The following is a 20,205-nucleotide window of genomic DNA, read 5'->3' on the forward strand; positions in this document are numbered from 1 at the left end:
TCCTGTAAAAACAAATCATTTTTTGAATTGGAGGGGGTGGGACACCTGTCTATATCAGCTCACTCTGATTCAGTACGTCTTGGCGAGCTTCCTCCAAACAAGCCACAAACTACTTGTAGAGCTACTTTTCAACATTTAGGATGACAGTTAGGCTATAATCCATTTCACAACCTTAATCAAACCTTATAGCCATACGTTTGCATTCACATTAACAGACGAGGCCCCAAGACACAGTCCCCAGGTAACACTACCTCAGTTGGAGAAGCCCTTGCTGTTACTGTAATGGCTTCTTGTTGATTATTAGTTGCTTCCCACCCGCTCCCACTGTACCCTGTGAGTGAACGCCCATTGGAGCGTACTGGAAAAAAATGTGTTACCCTAAGACAAGGCTATATTAGCCATGTGAATCATGAGGGCCAGGCATCCGGAGGTGTCCCCTTACACACCATATAAGGACCCCCAGGGCTTGACTGTTATCACTTTCTGCAGAGAGATCTATTCTAGGTTGTCTGTCCGACCATCCGAGCAGGCAAGAACTCTTTTCCTTATGCTTTTTAAAGACTTTTAATTGACTTATTTAGTGATTGTAAAGGTAAAGTGTGATCAATCAAGTATGTTTGCTTTGTGTGTTTATATAGAAGGGAACTTATGTAATTTGTTTATGATTGTGTTGAGACTAAGGGCAAAAGGTATATTACTGTGTTTTTCACTCTGTTGGCTTCTCTCTGTTGTCTGTTTTAGAGGCCTGCCCGTACCCGGGTGTTTGGTCGTCCCGACAACAGGGAAAAGAAAGGAGTTAATTGATCCAAGTAGAAGATTTTCCTTGAAACTCTCTTCAAAATGAGCAATTACACAGTAACTTTGAGCGGACCTGCACCGTGGGGTTTCAGGCTGCAGGGAGGCAAAGATTTCAACATGCCGCTGACCATCTCTCGGGTGAGAAAACAACTCTGGCTTGGAGAAAAAATAAATCTCTATGCTTTGATGTTTGAAAACCCTTTTTCTAGATATATTTTTACTTTACCAACACAAAACACAAGCAGTGAGGCGTGGTAATGTCACGTTATGACATGTGATTATGTAACATTGTGGTGCAGCTGCTGTATCGGTAACTGTCCACACCAAGATGAAATCCTGTTTTGGTCCTTTGGCAGAAATATGAGGTGTTGTGGTGTATTTACAGTGGAAAGTCTATAAATAGCATTTGATGATGCAAGCCATTAGAAAACAAATCCGTATGTGTAAGGTTGACGGTGAAAGGTGAGAAACCTTGATATACAACTTTATTATATACATTTATTTCAGATTAACTATTTTAAAGTTTGTCCAGTTGTGCGGCGTCAAACAAAGTAATGTATAAACATATTAAAAATATTAAAAGTCGAAATTACTTGTAAAGTCAATTTGATTGAAAATAATTTATCGGATGCACGTGCCTGGCCTGTAGTTAACTTCCGGCCTACACTGTAAAAACGAACAGTTGCCTTGATTCAATTAAGTAAGCTTAACTAAACTGTATTAAAAAAATAACATTTAACTTACTAAAATAAGTAAAATATTTCTTACTTTTCTGACTCAATTTACTTAAATGAATTAAGTTGAAATGACTAAAATTTGCCTGTAATTTTATGTTAACTAAACTATTCTTTCAGTTTCTTTGTTTTACATATTTCTTAGTCTTGAGATGTATAAATCAAACTTATGCAACCCAAAATGAGCAAGAAGAGACTGATCTCATAAGTGGCATTAGCACATTTACAGTCACTGGTGACATAACACATGTTAAAGGTTACATGTAACCTCCCACAGCCTAAGCACATGCACCACCCTTCTGAACAATGGTAACCACAAAACTGAAAAATATGTCAAACTCTTCTAAATATCTAAGATAAGTGAACATTAAACACTAACAAGTCTTTAACTTTACTGAAAAACACTTCAAATATTCATATTCTTTCAAATGTACTCTCCTAATGCAATCTGGCGCAAAGCATGCTGGGAATTGGAAATCCTTCTCGACCAATTGTGTTGAATTAACATGTTTAAATTAAGTAAATAGAACAAGGAACAATTCATATTTTTTGAGTTTTAGTCAAAACTTCAAGTTAATCAAAAATAATCATTATACTTTACTTAAAAGTTTCAGGAACTTAAAATATTTAAGTATAACTTTTTATGAAATTAAGTTTACATTACTTAATCTGTTTGATTATTTTGAGCATTTGGTTTTACAGTGTATGTTTGGCTATAATATAACAATGTAATTTATATTAATACTAATTTATTCTAATATTTTATTGTATATTCATTGTATTAAATTAAATAAAACTACTCAACGGATATTAAATCATTGAGGAGGTCTACTGGAAGTTAAGTTTGGGCCACGTAATATTTCTTTGTTGTTGCCATCTATAGCACAAAGCGTTTAAGTTGATACCTCTTTGGTTTGTTTCCCTGTGCTGTTTGTTGTTAAAGCTCGGCAAACCATGTAAAATTTACCTCATGTTTTGTGGAAAAATGCTGGAATTAATTTCACAGACATTGATTCTCATTAAGCTTATGGTTGTTTAATAGCATTTTTCACAGCAGACGCTGTTTTTCAAGAATTCATATGTTGACGTAAATGACTTCTCATTTATCATTTCCTGTAACCTCCTTGTACATTTCATTGTTAAATTTACTTACCTCATGCGGAACGACAGAACTGACACAAGCTTTCACATTACTGTTCAAAAAAGCACAATGGATGTTGTGAGTCACATTCACTGTGTGGACATTCAGTGTGCTAAACTATTCCAGAATGTTTTCAATCTTTACAGAAGGTCTCATTCCATGGCCAAAGCCCCAACACCTCATTGTGATTGATTATGAATTCACAAGTGGAGATGCTTAAAAGACTGTATTGTTCTTCCATGGACTCTTGCTTTGACAAGAAATCACTGACCTTCGATTATGAGTCGCAGGCAGTTCAGTCCAGGTTGTACGTATCACGTCAGAGACCCTTCATGACGTTTGATTGACTTTTACTTCAATACAGGGTCGTGGTAGGTCCAGCTTCTCAAAAATGTCAATGAATCAGATGCTCGGAAAATATATCTCCAGTGTTTGGCTTAGAATTGTCAGTAGTATACAAGCTGACACCATAATCAGTAATAATACAGATATCCATCTGGATGTTGTTGCCAGTTTCTCTCAACCTGGCTGTCACTAAATATGGACATATAATTAAATGTGTAAAGTGTGTGTGTTACCTGTATCCTTAGACAAGGAGCAAGACTCACTCAAGGATGATTGATGTTTTTGTAACTGAGTTAAAATCTTCAGAAAAAACATAATAAGAGATTTGCCGACTATCCTAAAGCAGTGTGTCATGATTCTGCCACATCATGTCATATTTCTCTTGGTCTAGTGGCAGGATCATGACAGAACCCCATGTTTTATGTGGAGAGAGGAATACTGGCCCTGTTGGCCTTCAATATGCTCTCTCTGGTCTCGTCTCTGTTCCCGCCCTTTCGTCTCTTCATTAATGATGGTTAATTAGTTCATGCCCTGCACCTGTTCCATCTTGATTTGTTCCCTTTATAAGGCCCCTGTGATTTCTGTCCTGTGCTGGTTCATTGTCATTCGTTTTATGTGGGTGAGTTCCTGTCTCTGTTAGTCTAGTCTAGTCTAGTCTAGTTATTCGTACTCCAATGTAAATGTTATCTTTAGTCTTGTCAGGTGTAGTTAGTCCTTGTTCCTGTTGTCATGTCCTGTAATACCCTTTGTGACGAGGGAGGCGTGACGAGAGCCGTGGGAGGAAGAAGCGAGGCCGGGACGCGATTGATAATGAGTGTCAGCTGGGCGTCATTCCGGCCTCATATCTCTCACGGAGGAGAGCAGAAGCATAAAAGGACGAACGGCAGGAGAATACGGGGAGAGAGGACCGGGACCGGAAGTTGTTAAGTTTTGTTTACGTTCGTGTGACCGGCAGTCGTCCGTGAGGGGCTGCCGGCCTGTTTTAATGCTATATATTGTTTATTTATTTTTGATTAAATGTGTTTGAATGTTAGCCGGTTCCCGCCTCCTTCCTTCCCATTTAATTGAGCTTTGCTACATTGGTACCGAAACCCGGGAGGAAGGAGGGACATGCTGTCGAAGAGCCCTCGCCGCCAAGTGGCCTCGCGGTGCTGAGGAGTTCGGGCAGCACGGACGAGGGACGTCCGCCAGCGGCTGCCCGAGGCAGTGGTGCTGGAGCGAAAGGAATCGGTGGGGACGGAGAGCTTGCGGCCGTGCTCCTGGGACGAGGTGGGATGGCGGCCATAGAGGGAGCGGAGGAGTTGCCGCCGTTGGCCGTGAGCCGGAATCCTGTTGCCACCAGCCATGATGGTGAGGAACAGGAAACGGGGAACTCGTTGCCGGCTGCCCTCAGCCAGAAGCCATCGCCGGTCGCCAGGAGGCGGAGGAGGATCGGGCCGTCCACCGAACGTCCAGCACCACAACATAACACCGAGAGGAAGAGCCTATCGGCTGGGCTGAGGACCGAACGACGGCATGTCAGGGAACCGGACCAACTTTTTTTTTTCTGTTTCCTCTCTCTCCTCTCTCGCCCCTGTCGTTCCTGGTGCTTCCGTCTGTGTTCTCTCGTCTCATCTGTCCATACCCCCAGGTGCTGGGGCCGTTGAGACTGGTCCCCCGGGGGGGAGTAAGCACAGTCTCGTGGGTGCCCCCCGGCCTGTGAGGGGCGATGGGGGTATGTGATGAGGGAGGCGTGACGAGAGCCGTGGGAGGAAGAAGCGAGGCCGGGACGCGATTGATAATGAGTGTCAGCTGGGCGTCATTCCGGCCTCGTATCTCTCACGGAGGAGAGCGGAAGCATAAAAGGACGAACGGCAGGAGAATACGGGGAGAGAGGACCGGGCCAGGAAGTTGTTAAGTTTTGTTTACGTTAGTGTGGCCGGCAGTCGTCCGTGAGGGGCTCCCGGCCTGTTTTAATGCTGTTTATTGTTTATTTATTTTTGATTAAATATGTTTAAATGTTCGCCGGTTCCCGCCTCCTTCCTTCCCGTTTTATTGAGCTTTTTTTATTGAGCTACACCCTTGTTCTTGTTTTACCCCATCGTGGGTTTTTGTTTTGTCTTTTTGTTATTATTTATTAAAGCCTTGTGTTAACCTCCTACCTCACTGATTTGGAGATATGACTTAATGCCTTGTGACATTTATTTAGAAGACAAAGAAATAAGAAACGGATCAATGTAATTGATCAATTTAATACATTGATACAGTATATTATGACAGTATGATATTTTGTCTTTAGTGTGAATCAAAAACACCCCTGGATATGTGACATTAATATCAGCAGAGGAGGGGACAAACAGTCAGTGTCGCATCAAACTGAAAGAAACAGGTTTTTACTGTGGATCTTGACAAATGGATTTAGACCTGAAATGCAACCTTTTGAAATATCATCTCAAACATTTTTGCATTTCTGGATGTAAACTATGATTCAGATTTAATTTAGATGATTTAACAATAGTGTTGTGTTAATATAAAGACACTGGTAAGTTTGTTACTGTAGCTATGAGTGCTTTTGTGCCAGTGCATATTTCACAGCTGCAGTTTAAACATTTAACCAGCTATAAACTAGAAACAGTTTTCATAAACCGGTTACTCATTCTCTAAGTGATATAGAAAGCTGTGTGGTCACTATTGATAGCATTGACGATCACTTTTGGCCCATGGCTGCAATCTGACTTATGGCCTCCGATTTTAGCTTAGCACTGAAGGTCGGGCCAGCAGAAATACATCTGAGAGCCATAAATGTGAACAGACATTGGTTTACAGGGAACAATGGATGTTCACAAGTCCTCACGCATGAGGTCATTGTGAATTTCAAAACTGAAATAGGCGCTGAAAAAAGCATGCTACTATGCTCAGATTGTTTTCTTCCAGTGGAGAATATAGTCGAGCAGAAATACAACCATTTTAATGACAATTTTTATTTATATCATGTTTTGTCTTTGTGTAAACCAACATGTTGTATAACACAGATGCAGGCCAGAGTAGGCCTACAAACATGGAATCTCATTTGCAGCTACTTGCACACAGCAGCAATAAATTCTGATAAGAGCAAATGCAAAGACAGCTTGCTAATGATGCATTTAAAACGGGCCAATTTTGTCAGTGAATCTGTAAACACCAAACAGCTTTGTGGAAGAGCAACAGATAGCAGAAAGCACGGGGACTTTGTGTTCTCAGAGATAATTCCCATCATTATATGTGCTATGAATGCTATTGTCCAGCTCTGCAAAGTGTTGATATTAAATTTGAGAGGCGCTTCAAAGAGGACTTTGATCAAGTCTATTGATTTATTGTGTATTAGCAAAATAATCTTAGCTCAGAAGAAAGGTAATATTTCAGATTGATGCATCCCATGAGAATAGAAAAATCACAGATGAGATCTCTTCATTTAATCTCATTGGTGGCTAGGAGAAGTATTGGAGATCTCCTAGCCACCAATGAGATTAAATGAAGAACAAATTTACCCATATCCAGATTATTAAAATACCCATATCTACATGTATTTTAACAATTTGTTTCTTTTTTATTTTCCTAAGCAAGTTTAGGCGAAACATCAGAGACTACATTGATACTTAAATGAAACACACCTGAGAACTCAATAAAATCTCCTGAGCAAGTAAAATTTGACAAGTACAGTTTTCCACTAGGTATCATGAACAAACATTGAAGAACACTTTTCATCATCATTTATTCATCCACATGTTGTTCAAAACCTGTGACTCTTTCTTTATTGGAACACAAGAGAAGATATTTTGAGAAGTTTCTTTGATGTTTTAGGGTCTGTACAATGGACGTCAATGGGGTTTTACGTTGTTTGGTCAACAATCTTTAACATATCTTCTTTTGTGTTCTGCAGAAGAAAAAAAGTCATACAGGTTTGAAATGACACAATGATGAGTAAATGATGAAAGCATTTTCATTTTTGGTGAACTATCCTTTTAACAATTCCTAACGTTATTTTGTTACATATGAATCTGTATCAGTTTAATCTGTTCTTGAGTCTGTTAGTCTGATCTATATTTGTATATATTTCTTTCATTTTCACATATCTGTTTAATCTTGAATATTGCAGTGCCATTGAATGTTGTGTGGAAGCCATAAGTCTTGGCAGTTCCACAAGGTTTCAAGGTCTTTGATTCTGACTCTTCAGTGCAGCAGGAGGTCAGGCTAAATAAGGCTGAGGTCAAGCCCCTTGTTGACATAGAGGTATAAAGGTCGGAAGGGTCAGGTCTTTTTATGCATATGTGTGTGTGCTTAATACTCTCTAAATAAAATTTAAAAGCATGCACAGAGCCTTAGTGTTCACGATTAGTCCAGCTCATCAGCCAATCAGTCATGCTGTTTTAAATGTTGACCATGATGCAAAAACTATTATATTGTTTGTAGCGATTCATTGGGTTTAGAGTCTGTTTTAGTGAGATTGACAGTTTAACAGCTTTAATGAAATAAACAGCTAGACGGGAGGTTTATTGTTTCTAATATCTCCTGATGAAAACATACAAACAATATAAGTACACAATATATTTTAAGTCTTAAACACTCTTAACACTCTTAAAAAGAAAAGAGAGTGATGACATTTCAGGGGAACAAGGGGTTGCTGTTCATTCACAAAGCAAACAGAGACAGCTTCACCTGCTCCGGGCATCACTGATCAAACTGTTTTCGTCTTAGCTAATGATGGAGATTTTTGTCAAATCTCTGCGACTTGACCTTCATTTAATTGCATCTTAAAAAACAACTGATAAATGATAGTGGAATAAAAAAGACCCACGCCTCAAAGAGGAAGTGTTAAATAGGTTTGGTCCAGGTAAGAGGCGGAGTCTCCCACACACTCCTCCAGCTCGTAAGCCATGACTTGTGCTAAACGCATTTCTTCTTCCCTAGGAAGGTTTAGACTTGTTATTCTGATTTTAGAGCAAAGTTACACCCCATACATTGCACTTTGAATTTATTTGTTTTGATCTTAAAAGTCATTCTGTAAACTCTACTTTAATCCCTCTCAATCCTTACCATTGCTTTATTGTGAGTTGCAGTTATTTCATGGTAGATGAGGCAGTGCTTTCTTAATAATGAAACCTTTCCAGAGGTTATGTGTAGTTTGGCTGAAGGCTATTTACTAGTGAACATTACATAGGCGAGAACTCTCAGAAGTGTGTATATGCGTCTATGTTGAGTTATGGCAGCATCTGGGACAGAAGGGCTGGTGGTAGGGTCCCAGAATACAAGGACGCAGTGGGCGTCAGACGCAGGGAGGCAGTGGGCGTCAACAACAACATTTATTTTTAACACTTTAATGAGCTGCTTGAAAGTTTAGCCAACTATGTGCTGCAAAAATGGGATTTCAATCTCAATTTCCTTCCCGAGAAATGAGAAATTAAGCCTAAACCGTGTTTGTAATTAAATGAATCTCTTGAGCCCATATTGTAAAACAAATCTCGCGGAAGGCAGGAAGTTTGACTACTGTCCAGATCACACTTTCTGTACGTACCCATTTGCTGAAGATTAGCTTAATTTTACAGAATGTCTTGTGTCTGTTCCCAGATCACGCCGGGCAGCAAAGCGGCAAGTGGAAGCCTCAATCAAGGTGACATCATCACAGTAATCGATGGGGTCAGCACTGAGAGAATGACCCATCTGGAGGCCCAGAACAAGATAAAGTCTGCCACCACCAAACTCAGCCTCACCATGCAGAGGTAAACATCAACAACGATGCGTTGTCAAGCCGAAATTTACTACTTGATGTTTCTGAACACGCTCTATACTTTTTAAGCTCTAAACTAACCTTTCTCTTAGTCTTTTCATTTGTCAGTGACCAGAATAATTAATGAATGGACTGGGCACCAGTAATGCATGTTATTCACCTGGTAGCAACTCTTTTGTGCGAACAATCTGGGAAGGCAACTGGCACAGACTCCAAGTGAGGGTTAGCATACAAATATATCAACATCACCAATGCGTCTGTGATCCTCTGTGTCTTGTGTAGCCTTCGGGTTGTCGGCTTGCATTAATTAAAACAATTGATATTCAGAATAGACTGCTTTTCACCATTTCCATGTGGTTTCTTCATTTAGTATGAAATACCCAAGGGACTTCATTGTACAGTGAGGACATAAGTTCGAAAAATACCTTAGATTCCCCTTGACATTTTTGTATCATTGGCTCCGGGGTGCCTATTTTTTTGAAGCTGCGAGCCAAGCTGGTTCATATTAAATACACCATGAAGTTGACAGATGACTCTTTTATTGGTTTAGGGAAGATAAAAGAAATGAAAAAGATGGTATTTTGCCAAGCCTTTCTCATAAATGTGCTGATACCAGTATTGTTACATGCAAATTGCGATAAAATTATTATTTGTTATTAAAAGATTTAACATTCAAACAAATATTGACCGATTTACGTGATGTCACAATCTTTTCATGCCTGTCCAATTAAAAGCATCTCAGGAGAGGTAACAGGGTGCAGGCTGCAGTTTTCCCTGTAGATGTGTTGGATTCCAGGAAAATTTCTATGCCCACTGAATTGTGAAAAGCCCCCAGTGTTATAGCTTCAATGTGCATAAAGCAATACTACCTCATTTTTTAAACAAATCCTACTGAGAGGTCACTCTAGTGTCCTTCTAACCCTTATAGAATTTTCAAGGCTCGTAGCAGTACATTGTCGATTGTTTAGCTATTCATTTTATTTGTTGTATTGATTTGTGGGCTACTCAACCGAATTGAAATGTGAGATGTATTCAGTTTACATTCTGAACACAGGGCAAAGGTCAAACGTACTGGCACAGCGATTCATTATAGAGTGGAGAACTCACTGTGTGTGTTTTTGAGACAGTATAGGCTAAGAAATGGTATTTGTGATCAATCTTTACAGTTTAAATAGACTAACTATCAAACTGTGTGTTATGGTCTGTTTTAATATATCTATTAGTACAACTATAATGTACTCCATATATGCCCTAAAAGTCTCAGATTACAAATCTGAGCACATTAATTTGGGATTTTTTTCATTTAAACCTACAATTATAATCAAGTCCATGATGTCAAGCAGTGTTAAATGTTAAAATTCAAAAATACAAAAATTTCTACTTTTTATAGACATTTAATCTTTGGTTATGGATATAGCATCATTGTTATACTATGGCCCGGTTTCACAGACAAGGCTTAAGGCTAGTCCCAGACTAAAATGAATGCGTGACCTGTCTTAACTGAATATAACTTGCCCAGAAAGATCTTAAAATAAATCAGTGCCATTGTTTTGTCTCGAGATGCACACCAGTAATGTATGCTAAGCCGACCATGTCTTTGAAACCGGGCCTATATGTGTTTTCTTTTAAGTTATTAGTTGTAGTTATTACTACTAACTTCTTTGTGTGCTGAAAATGTAAGTTCTTAAAATATAATTTCTGACCCCAAAAACTGCAGTTAGATAATAAATCATATGTTTTTTGTTATTTACTGTTTTGTACATAAAATCAGAATGTAAAGAACATTCTGTGATATCTTTGATAGTGACTGAGTAGGACCATATCAACGATTGAAATCATATTGAAATGAATGGTTGAAATCGAACTTTTATGTTCTTTATCTCAAAATTAGGTTATGTGATCTGGCTTTCAGGCAGGGTCACATTTGTGTTTATAGGGCAATTAAATTAGTTAATTACAATCAATAATGAATTGTAACTGACACTGAAGTTGACTTACGGCACACATAAAGCCTCATGTTTTACTGTTTTTGACCTCTGCTTTGAATTCCACACTGGTCCCAGGTCGAGACGTCCTGCTCCTGTACCCACAGCCACTCAAAGAATGGACTCACCCATGCCAGTTATCCCTCACCAGAAGGTAAAGTCACATTCTCTCCCACTGGAATATTTCCTGTGCCAAGTGTACATGTTTAACTGATCAGTTGATTTCTTATGACTGTGGTGCAAAATAAGACTTGCATATTTAGAGTCAGCATAAAGACTCTTTGTAAAGATGGGTAAAATAGTAAACTCAACATCATTTTTGTCCCATTTCTTTAACATCAGCTTAATCACTAATGAAAGTTTCCAAGCCTGTATCAAAGTAAGACGAAAAAAATGGTGAGATGTTGTGGAAACAAACATCTCTGAAGCTTAACACTTAACTCCCTCTACAGGCCTCCACAGGGACTTCATACAATTACATATTCGCACATATTGTAGTTCTGTTTGATGTTGTTGTGCTTCACCCTGCTTCATTTGCATCTCTTTCCTGATTTTAGAAAAACATTTCCACATTATCTCGTTATATGTATGCTTGTTGGTTGAAGGTTTATTTGTTAACCAGATCTGTAATAAGGAAACCATAGACGCTAAGGAAAGAAAACCTGTCAAAGAAGTTGGCATACTTTTGTCTAATAAACGCTACAAAACCTCATCCTTATATTCCTATTAAAGCCCTGTTCCTGCATATTTGCCATTTCGTCATGGGTTAAAAACGACTCCAAACCAGAGGGGGAAGTATAATTCATAAGCCTGTATAAACCCACAAGCTAGTTGCTAGTGCTAACTCTCAACTTTTAACGCCTCGCCTGTAGGCCTATCCCTCCGGTTCTCACTTTAACAAGATTATGGCAAAGAATACTGAGAACATTCCGTCATTACCTCTGGTCAATCCGCTCTCGCATGCATGTGGATCAGCTGGGAATGTACTTGGCGTCAGGGGGACCAATGGTCCACTGGGCTTACCTGACCCCTCAGCCTGCAATCCGAGCAGGGCCGGGCCATATCTGCGTCTATTCATGTAAGCTGTTTCCAAATGACAACATACTGTAGTTATTTTGGTCTTGTGAGGGCTACGTCTCCTGCCATTAGGTGAGGATTGCCATGCTTGGAATATGCTTTGGGGGCAGTCGTGGCCTAATGGTTAGAAAGTCGGACTCGTGACCAGAAGGTTGCCGGTTCGATTCTCAGGGCCGGCGGGTAACGACTGAGGTGCCCTTGAGCAAGGCACCTTACACCTACTTGCTCCCCGGGCGCTGCAGTGATAGCTGCCCACTGCTCCGGGAGTACGTGTGTTCACCACTTGCTGTGCGTGTGTTCACTACTCTCTGGATGGGTTAAAAGCAGAGGTCACATTTTGGGTATGGGTCACCATATCTGACTAATAGGTCACTTTCACTTTTTTCACTTCATATTGACCAACAGATTATGGCAATCTGGTAAAGATGGTTGATTCACTTCAGAAGATGTTTCTCGTAAACTTACCAGTCACGGCAATGGATTTGTTCTGTCCAAAAACACGAGCGCAAATTCCCACAGGCCTCAAGCATCACATCAAGGCAGTTGAACATGGTTGCAAATGTTTTCTCGTGTTTAACAGGCCCAGAATGTCACAGCTCTTGACACAGTATATCCCAAATGAAGCCTTTCCCACAAAGATGCCATCAGATGTTCCAGCCTCTGTTTGCAGCACACAGGAGCAAAATTCATACGGGGAACATCACATGCACAGCTGAGCGAAGCATGTGAATCTATTGACTTTGTTACCACAGGTGTACATACAGGGCCCTAGCTAGTGTGGTGAAAAATGTGAATGATTCTAGTGTCCTACAAGATTCAGAAAAAGGCCATTTCTGAAGGTAATGGGTCTAGAGCAATGTACTGTATGGTTATCAGTCCCAGAATTCGTATGGTGTAATAAGTTACACCCAAAAATGTAAAAGGTCACAATCTGGGCGTTAGATCCTTTATATGTGGTGTGTATGCTAGCAGCACACATTCCTACGTTATTGTTTGATTTGGTTATTTCGTTCAATGAGAGTCTGAAAGTTGTTTAGCTTTTTCAGCTAAGTCCTCTCTGGGTGTCCCGCTGTAGCCCAACACCTGTTCCAGTAATTCAGTCTGTCCTAGGAACAACCCAGAATGTCACTTATGAGAAATGTGACCAGTAATAACCATCTGCATTATGTCATCTGTATTATTTACAGATTACAAGACATCTGAATAACTGCATGCTATTTAGGAATTTCCTGTAATTTCTTATTGCAAAGAGGAGCAGGTTGCATTTCATAAACTCTACGTTGTTCCTGTTGGTTTAAAATAATCCATTAGCGCTTATTAGCTTGAAATCAATTGCTAATCAAGACTAGCTTGAATCAAGGCTAACGTAGGCTCTTTTGTCTTTTTACCCTCTGTTTATATTACTGTTGTGTTGTCGCAGGTCATTGCCAACACAGCTGCCAAGTCAGTAACAGTTTTTAAATATGAAATAGTTGAAGCATGGCCTTGAAGCATTGCCTTGTGCATTACTGTAGTCATGGTTTGCATGCTTAAGTTTTTAACTCTTAAAGGGGCAGTTCACCCAAAAATGAAAATTATTTATTTACTCAACTCAAATTGTTCCAAATCTGTATAAATGTCTTTGTTCTGATGAACACAGAGAACGATATTTGGAAGAATGCTTGTGACCAAACAGTTCATGGCCACCATTGACTGCATAGTAGGAAAGATTGCTTCATAAATGTATTTGATCTGTTGAACACAAAAGAAGATATTTTGAAAGCAAACAGTTCTGGGGCACTTTTGACTAATTTTTCCTAATTCTTACCATTGCAGTCAATGGTGGCCAAGAACTGTTTGGTAACAAGCATTCTTTCAAATAGCTTTCTGTTCATCAGAACAAAGAAACTTGAGGGTGAGTAAATGATGACAGAATTTTTATTTTGGGGTGAACTGTCCCTTTAAATGTTCACATTTTGAACATTTTGAGTGAAATATTAAACTTTAAAACTGGATAAATATGTCATTTTGTTTGGTTTTAACTGGCTTTTAAAAGGTTTTTTGCATTGCATCTTTTGCCCATACAAAAAATGTGTTAGGATTAGTCGTGTGTACAAGTACAGTAACTTAATATGAATGTAACAAATACGCTTTCATAATAAAAAATATAATATTCGTAAAAATGAGACTTTTGAAATAAATTATTACTTGTTTGTTGTAACAAATTGTTACATTTAAGTTAATGATTAACAAATAACTGCCAAAGTGTAGCTCTAATAATATGCTTACATAGAACTGCAACTCAGTGCGTATAACCTACACAAATGCAGTAGGTAACTCATTGCTAATTTATTTTTTTCTACATTTGTTTCTGGTTCCTCATCGTCCCGACCTCATCTACACTATCACACGGTTTCTACCCATGACACTCAACTCATCTGAACCTTGACAGCCAAGAGTACGTTCCCAGCTTCAATCCCATCGCACTGAAGGACTCAGCTCTATCTACTCACAAGCCCATCGAGGTGAAGGGCCCCGGTGGAAAAGCCACTATCATTCATGCCCAGTACAACACTCCTATTAGCATGTACTCTCAGGATGCCATTATGGACGCCATTGCTGGTCAAGCCCAAGCCAGAGGCAACGAGATGAGGTGAGGCTTTAACTCTCAAAATCATTCCTTGTCATGCAATTTAAAAAGGACTATCGGTGCTTGGGTGGAAAACCGAGGTAGGAAGGTATTATTCCACATCGAAACTAACGTTGCACATTTTGTACACTAGAGGTGATCATTTCTCATTTTTATATTTAAAATGTCCTAAATATCATCTGTAAATGTCCCTTCATATTGTACCATACATAGCAGAAAGAGCTAAATAGACCAAACCACATGTCTGGGGCAATTTAAAAGATATTTATAAGATATGTGTATAAACTTGATTTGTGGGTTTTCTTTCTGCTTAAAATTGTCTCACTTCATCTTCAACCAATCACCCAACCAACACCAACTCATCACTCATCTTTGTCCCGTCCCCTGTTGCTTGTCCCCTCCCTCCATGTGACACGACTTCGTCTTTTCCCCTCCCATTCTGGTTCATCGTGTGATTGACAGTGATGACCCCGCTGGATCCCCCCTGGCGTAAGTACTCACAATCTATTTAGAGCCATCACAGTTACATTCATCTCAGTTTTCTGATCTGTTAAAAACACATTTCATCAATTTAAAATGAACACAAACGGATTGTTTACATATTCTTATTAAAATAATACACATCTGTAATTATTCCACAGTTAGCATTTATTTTTGTATGTACAGATAAAATGCTGTCCTTTCTATCTACTATTGAATCCACTCAAAAAAAGGCATTTTTGGTTAAGAATCGAAAATACTGACCTATGTAATCACAATCAAAAGAACACGATGAACATCTGATCTAGTTTTATTTTTTCTCTCTTTTGGGAATTAGTTCACTTCCTATTAAGGACCCTCTTGTGGACAGTGCTTCTCCTGTCTACCAGGCTGTGATCAAACCCGATGATAAGGAACCTGAGATGTCTGAGTGGGCCCGGCGTGCTGCCAACCTGCAGTCCAAGTCCTTCCGCATCCTTGCTCATATCACAGGAACGGAGTATAGTGAGTCAAACCTTTCTGTACTTCAGTGTTAAACACTCTAACATCCAGAATAATTATTCTAGAGTTAATTTTGGAGATTTAAGTCCAGATATAATAGAATCATCATTTCATTCATAATTATTTATCCTTGCTTTCATAACAGTGCAAGATCCAGATGAGGAGGCTCTTAGAAAATCGAGGTAATCTGTGTTGCTTGGACACTGTGTTGAGCCACATAAAGGCCTGCTGGTTTGAACCATGATGTGGTTTTATTTCAAATTTCTCTTATGTCTTTACATTCCTGTCTTACAGGGAGAAATTTGAATCAGAGGTAAAAGGCCCACGGTTTGCCAAACTGAAAAACTGGCATCATGGTCTGTCTGCACAGATCCTTAACATCCAAGGGTAAATCCCAGCTGCTGGTGCTACTGGACAGAAGTTACTAAAATAACAATCAAGAAGGATAAGAGAAGGCCGTGTAAAATAAGGGTGCAATAGGCAGAGAAGAGGATTCTAGTGACTGGAATGTGAGTTAGAGTTATAAACTAGCCTGTAAGTTAATTAAAAAAAGCTTCTGTGTTTGATGTCCATATGTCTGTTTGTTCAATGTGACTTTCAGCCACTGAAACATAGTGCATAGTTCTCAGTTGTTGTTTTTTGCATTCTTTTCCCTTTACTTTTGGCTGCTCTGTTATCCTAAATTATTGCTGAATGGCAAATTGCCTAAATTAATTGCTTGTGTAAAGAATTAAACCTGAGAGAAAGTAGAAAATATAAGTACCACATCCACTGCATTACATTACAGCACAGCACACATTGAAAACAAACCAAATGTACTATTGTTAATGTGAATAAACAATATTACTTTTAACCAAATTAAAGTGTACGTTTCATTGCTGTGCGTGATGAAATCATGTAAATCATGACAATAAATCTGTTTAGTGAACTAGGTTTGATGAAAAAGCACATCATTTTGCAATGAAAAAATGTGAAATTTCATTGATGACCTGTAGATTACACAATTTACAGTGAAAAAACTGTATTGCTAATATCAGTTCGACGTTTGTGTTTATATTCACTCATGCTTATGTTATTCTTATAATAAAAATATTTTTGTTCATTCATTATTTATCATTATAACGAATCGGGTGTGTTAGTCCTCGTTTGAACAGCAGATGGCATCCACGGCTTTCGGTTTTTGGCTGATCTCCTCCCATTCTACAACCTCTCCCTCTCCAGCTTGTTTTCAACGCGCGAATCGGCTGCGTTCAGCCGCGCATTCGTCATTGGAGGACCGGAGAAGCGGGATGCCGTGATTGGAGGACTGACGGAGCGCAGTGCTGTGATTGGAGGACTGAATCAGGACCGATCGCGTTACGCGCAAGAGTGGAATGTTCCCTCACACAGGGCACAACTGGAGAGAAAAGAGCGAAAGAGACCGTAAAACCAGAGAAAACCGTTCACGAAAGCTGGAGAAAATAATCGAAAATCCAGTCAGGGAAGGTCTGTGTGATCTACGCTTTTAGAAGGCATTCGGCACGAGTAAAATCGGTCATCATTTTAAGGATTTTAAGTTGTTTTGGTGGCTTCACCAATAGGTAAGTGGGAATTCCGGATATTTGCGTGACGATTCTCTATCTTTCCGGTAGTGGAGGTGGTGAAAGTTTGTTTCTCTGCCCGTGCTTTCATTTTGCAATAAATGGACGCTTTAATTAACATTAAGACTTGATTTTTCAACGAATTGCTTATTTAAAATGCATCGTTAATGTACATGTTTACTTTATTCGTTCAACGCTAACTCATAAATGGCAAGCTCCTGTAACGTCGGGCCCAAAGCTCATATAGCCACATAAGTCTGATATTTATTTATTTATTCATTCGTGGTATAAACTCATGTTTTACGGTATTTTATCACATTTTACCGCATACTAGACAAACGTAGATAACTGTATGGCTGCATGTAGTGTGTTGTATTTTTGTGTGGTGTTACTTTGATAACATCTTTGTTTGTGTATTGTTGTCGCGTGTCCAAACATGCAACATAAAAATGGGCTGTCTGGTTATGTTGTGTTAGACTGGCCTTTGTCAGTAACTTAGTTGAATACATTTTGAATTAAGTTTTGACTACGGAGGTGTGTTGTCTTGGTATTGTTTTTGCTAAATGTTAAGTTATTTACATCAATGCTGTCAGTGTACGGTATACAATCTACATGCATGCAAAATCCCTAACGAAATATAACCATGGTTTTACTACAGTAATCATTAGTTAGTTGAACTATGGTATTAGTAAAGCCATAGTAACAAGAAATGTACTATTCTCTCATGACAGTAACATAGTAACAAGATGACACATTTGTTGTATGCCTCAGTTTTTGGTCCTTTTTTCGCAACCACATTAGAATTGTGTTGATATAGTGTGTTCCATTTTGTGAATACAAGTAAATATGGATACCAATTTTGTATATCTACATTAAGTCTATAGAATTTCGATGACTAATATAAGTGTTTGGATCAACATTTCGATAGTTCACCTTTGCCAAATTATTGTGCATTTTTTGCTATGAGTTATTGATCGGTGACATTTGTGTTTCGCTCAGTGTTTCTTCAAAGTTGTTTTATACAAAGACGTTTAAAAATGTCTCCAAGTAAATCTTTTTTTGGTCCTGACCCTCAATAAAACCCCAAGAAAATGAACAGACTCATTATTAGTCCCAGGGGCAATTAAACATGGAGACAAAGATAAATCTCTTACCGTGAGAGCAGCGTCTCTATCCATATATCTTAATTTACTGTGGTATTGGTCTTTCAGATTTATCGAGGGAAAAAACAGGAGAAAGATCCAAATGAAAAACGGAGAGCTAAGGGAGGGTTGAGGTCTCTTCTGAGGAGCCCACTTTTTTAGTGATGGGTGTTAAGAGACACAAATAGACTGAATACCTGTAGTGTATTTCCTGGCTTAATATGTAATTGAGGCAGATTTGAAATAATACTGGCAAGTTTAATTTTAGCAGATGGGGACTTTAAAGGGATAATTCACCCAAAAATGAAAATTGTCATCCTTTACTCACCTTCGAGTTGTTTCAAATCTGTATACATTTCTTTGTTCTGATGAACACAGAGAAAGATATTTGGAAGAATGCTTATAATCAGACAGATTTTACGATCAAGTAATTTTTCAACGGGGGTCAAAATCTGTCTGGTTATAAGCAACCTATAAGCAAACCTGGTTATAAGGTTATGAATGACATATTATCAGGAATATTTGCCTGAGGCCAACCTTGCCTTTGAAACAGGTATTTACACATAGTCTCTATCAGATAAAGATGTCCTGTGAAAGAGGTTTGTTCTCACCACTATTTGGCACTGATTTCTGCCTATTTCCATGATTGCACATCAACTTGCATGTTCGTAAGTGCAAGATGTGGGCTCGACAACAAAGACAACCCCTTAACCACCCCTCCTTACAGCAAACAAACCTTCTGATCTTTTGATCCTGCAGCCATGGGCCAGAAAAGGGCCTGCGCTCTGCTTGCAACTAAAATAGAAGAGCAGGAGTGGGAGGGGAGGGGAAGAGAGAACCAAATCTAATTTTCTTCCTAAGAGCCAGGCTTTCTTTATTCATATATCGTTACGGCTGTATTTAAAGGAGAAATGTTGGCCCGTTACCTCCATGCGCAACTTGCTCTTTATTCTTCAGCCCGTGGGTCTTCGTCTGGCCCTGGAAGTGGAAGGGGGGAGGTGAGAGGGAGAGAGAGGAGAGTGAAGTATGGGGGAGCTAGAAGGAGAGTCAGGTTTCGGCCCTTATTTGCTCTAAGCTCAAAGAAGAAAGCAATATCACTCAGACTCAAATCTTCCATGCTTTGATTCGCTTATTGTAGTGTTCAAATGGGCTCGAGGTGCTATGTGTTGTGCTTTTATTGTAAGTTGGTGGGCTGCTAAACATTGTGTTTGCTGTAGTCTCATAGGATAGTGTTCTGTTGTTTTGCGTTGTGTAAGTCACCTTGGCTGTAATAAGACATGCTTGTGAAAAGCCAACGGAGGGCTAGTTTCGTAGCATTGAATGGCAGCAGAAATTGAGTCTAGGGAGATTGTATCGCTCTCTGCAGTAACAGTGTCCCTGTTTATTTCCATTTTACTGCAGGGATGGGTGGAGCACACATCGCCACTCTGCAAATCTTTTCTCACTAAGCGTTATCTTTAAACCTTAATGAATGCCAAGTCTACAAATAACCTGTTGGCAAGTAAAGAATGGTTCTGTTGAGAAGCTTCGAGCTTCATCTTGAAGCACTCTTTCAGGCTGTTGAGTTTTTCCAAGACAAAAACTAGGTTCGGAGTTGGCATGGGCGCATGGGCTTTTTACCAGGTGAGATTTGAAAACCGCAAGTAATTTACTCCTTGTTAGGCCCTTACAATGCAGAACACCCTCATGTTGAGGGTGCTCAATGTAATACCTTTTTACATGTCACTCTCTTTATCTTTCTCTGTATAGGAAATGCCATGTCTTTCAGGAGTTTTTGTTGGGGGGTGCAGTTGTGAACAGAGCACAATAGAGTAGGGTTGGTTGCAGTTAGCTGAGCGTGCAGAGTACTCATGCTTCCATTATTGGCAGTGCAGAGACCTCCCAATGTTTAGTCGTGCCATATGCCAGTGCTACTTTATATAAACATTGATCAATCAGGTGGTGACTTGCCACTTTGACAAATTCATATGCATTTTGTCATTTTTTATGAATCGTTTTATTAAATGTTTCTCTTTTGCATTGACATGCTTGCTTTGTCTTACTTTTTGTG

At 39.3% G+C, this 20,205-nt stretch overlaps 1 protein-coding gene across 1 annotated transcript; it reads left to right on the forward strand.

The window, feature by feature from the left end:
• The first annotated feature begins 424 nt into the window (after nucleotides 1-424).
• Nucleotides 425-16,306, forward strand: ldb3b (LIM domain binding 3b). Its single transcript, XM_057357915.1, has 10 exons — nucleotides 425-529; nucleotides 742-936; nucleotides 8,602-8,753; nucleotides 10,825-10,900; nucleotides 13,244-13,266; nucleotides 14,255-14,455; nucleotides 14,915-14,941; nucleotides 15,270-15,436; nucleotides 15,579-15,615; nucleotides 15,728-16,306. Exons 2-10 carry the CDS (start codon nucleotides 841-843, stop codon nucleotides 15,822-15,824), a joined length of 876 nt encoding a protein of 291 aa, XP_057213898.1. The 5' UTR covers nucleotides 425-529; nucleotides 742-840; the 3' UTR covers nucleotides 15,825-16,306.
• Nucleotides 16,307-20,205: the final 3,899 nt, after the last annotated feature.

This window comes from Triplophysa rosa, linkage group LG18 (genome assembly GCF_024868665.1).
Source record: "Triplophysa rosa linkage group LG18, Trosa_1v2, whole genome shotgun sequence".
In the NCBI taxonomy this organism is placed as follows: Eukaryota; Metazoa; Chordata; class Actinopteri; order Cypriniformes; family Nemacheilidae; genus Triplophysa; species Triplophysa rosa.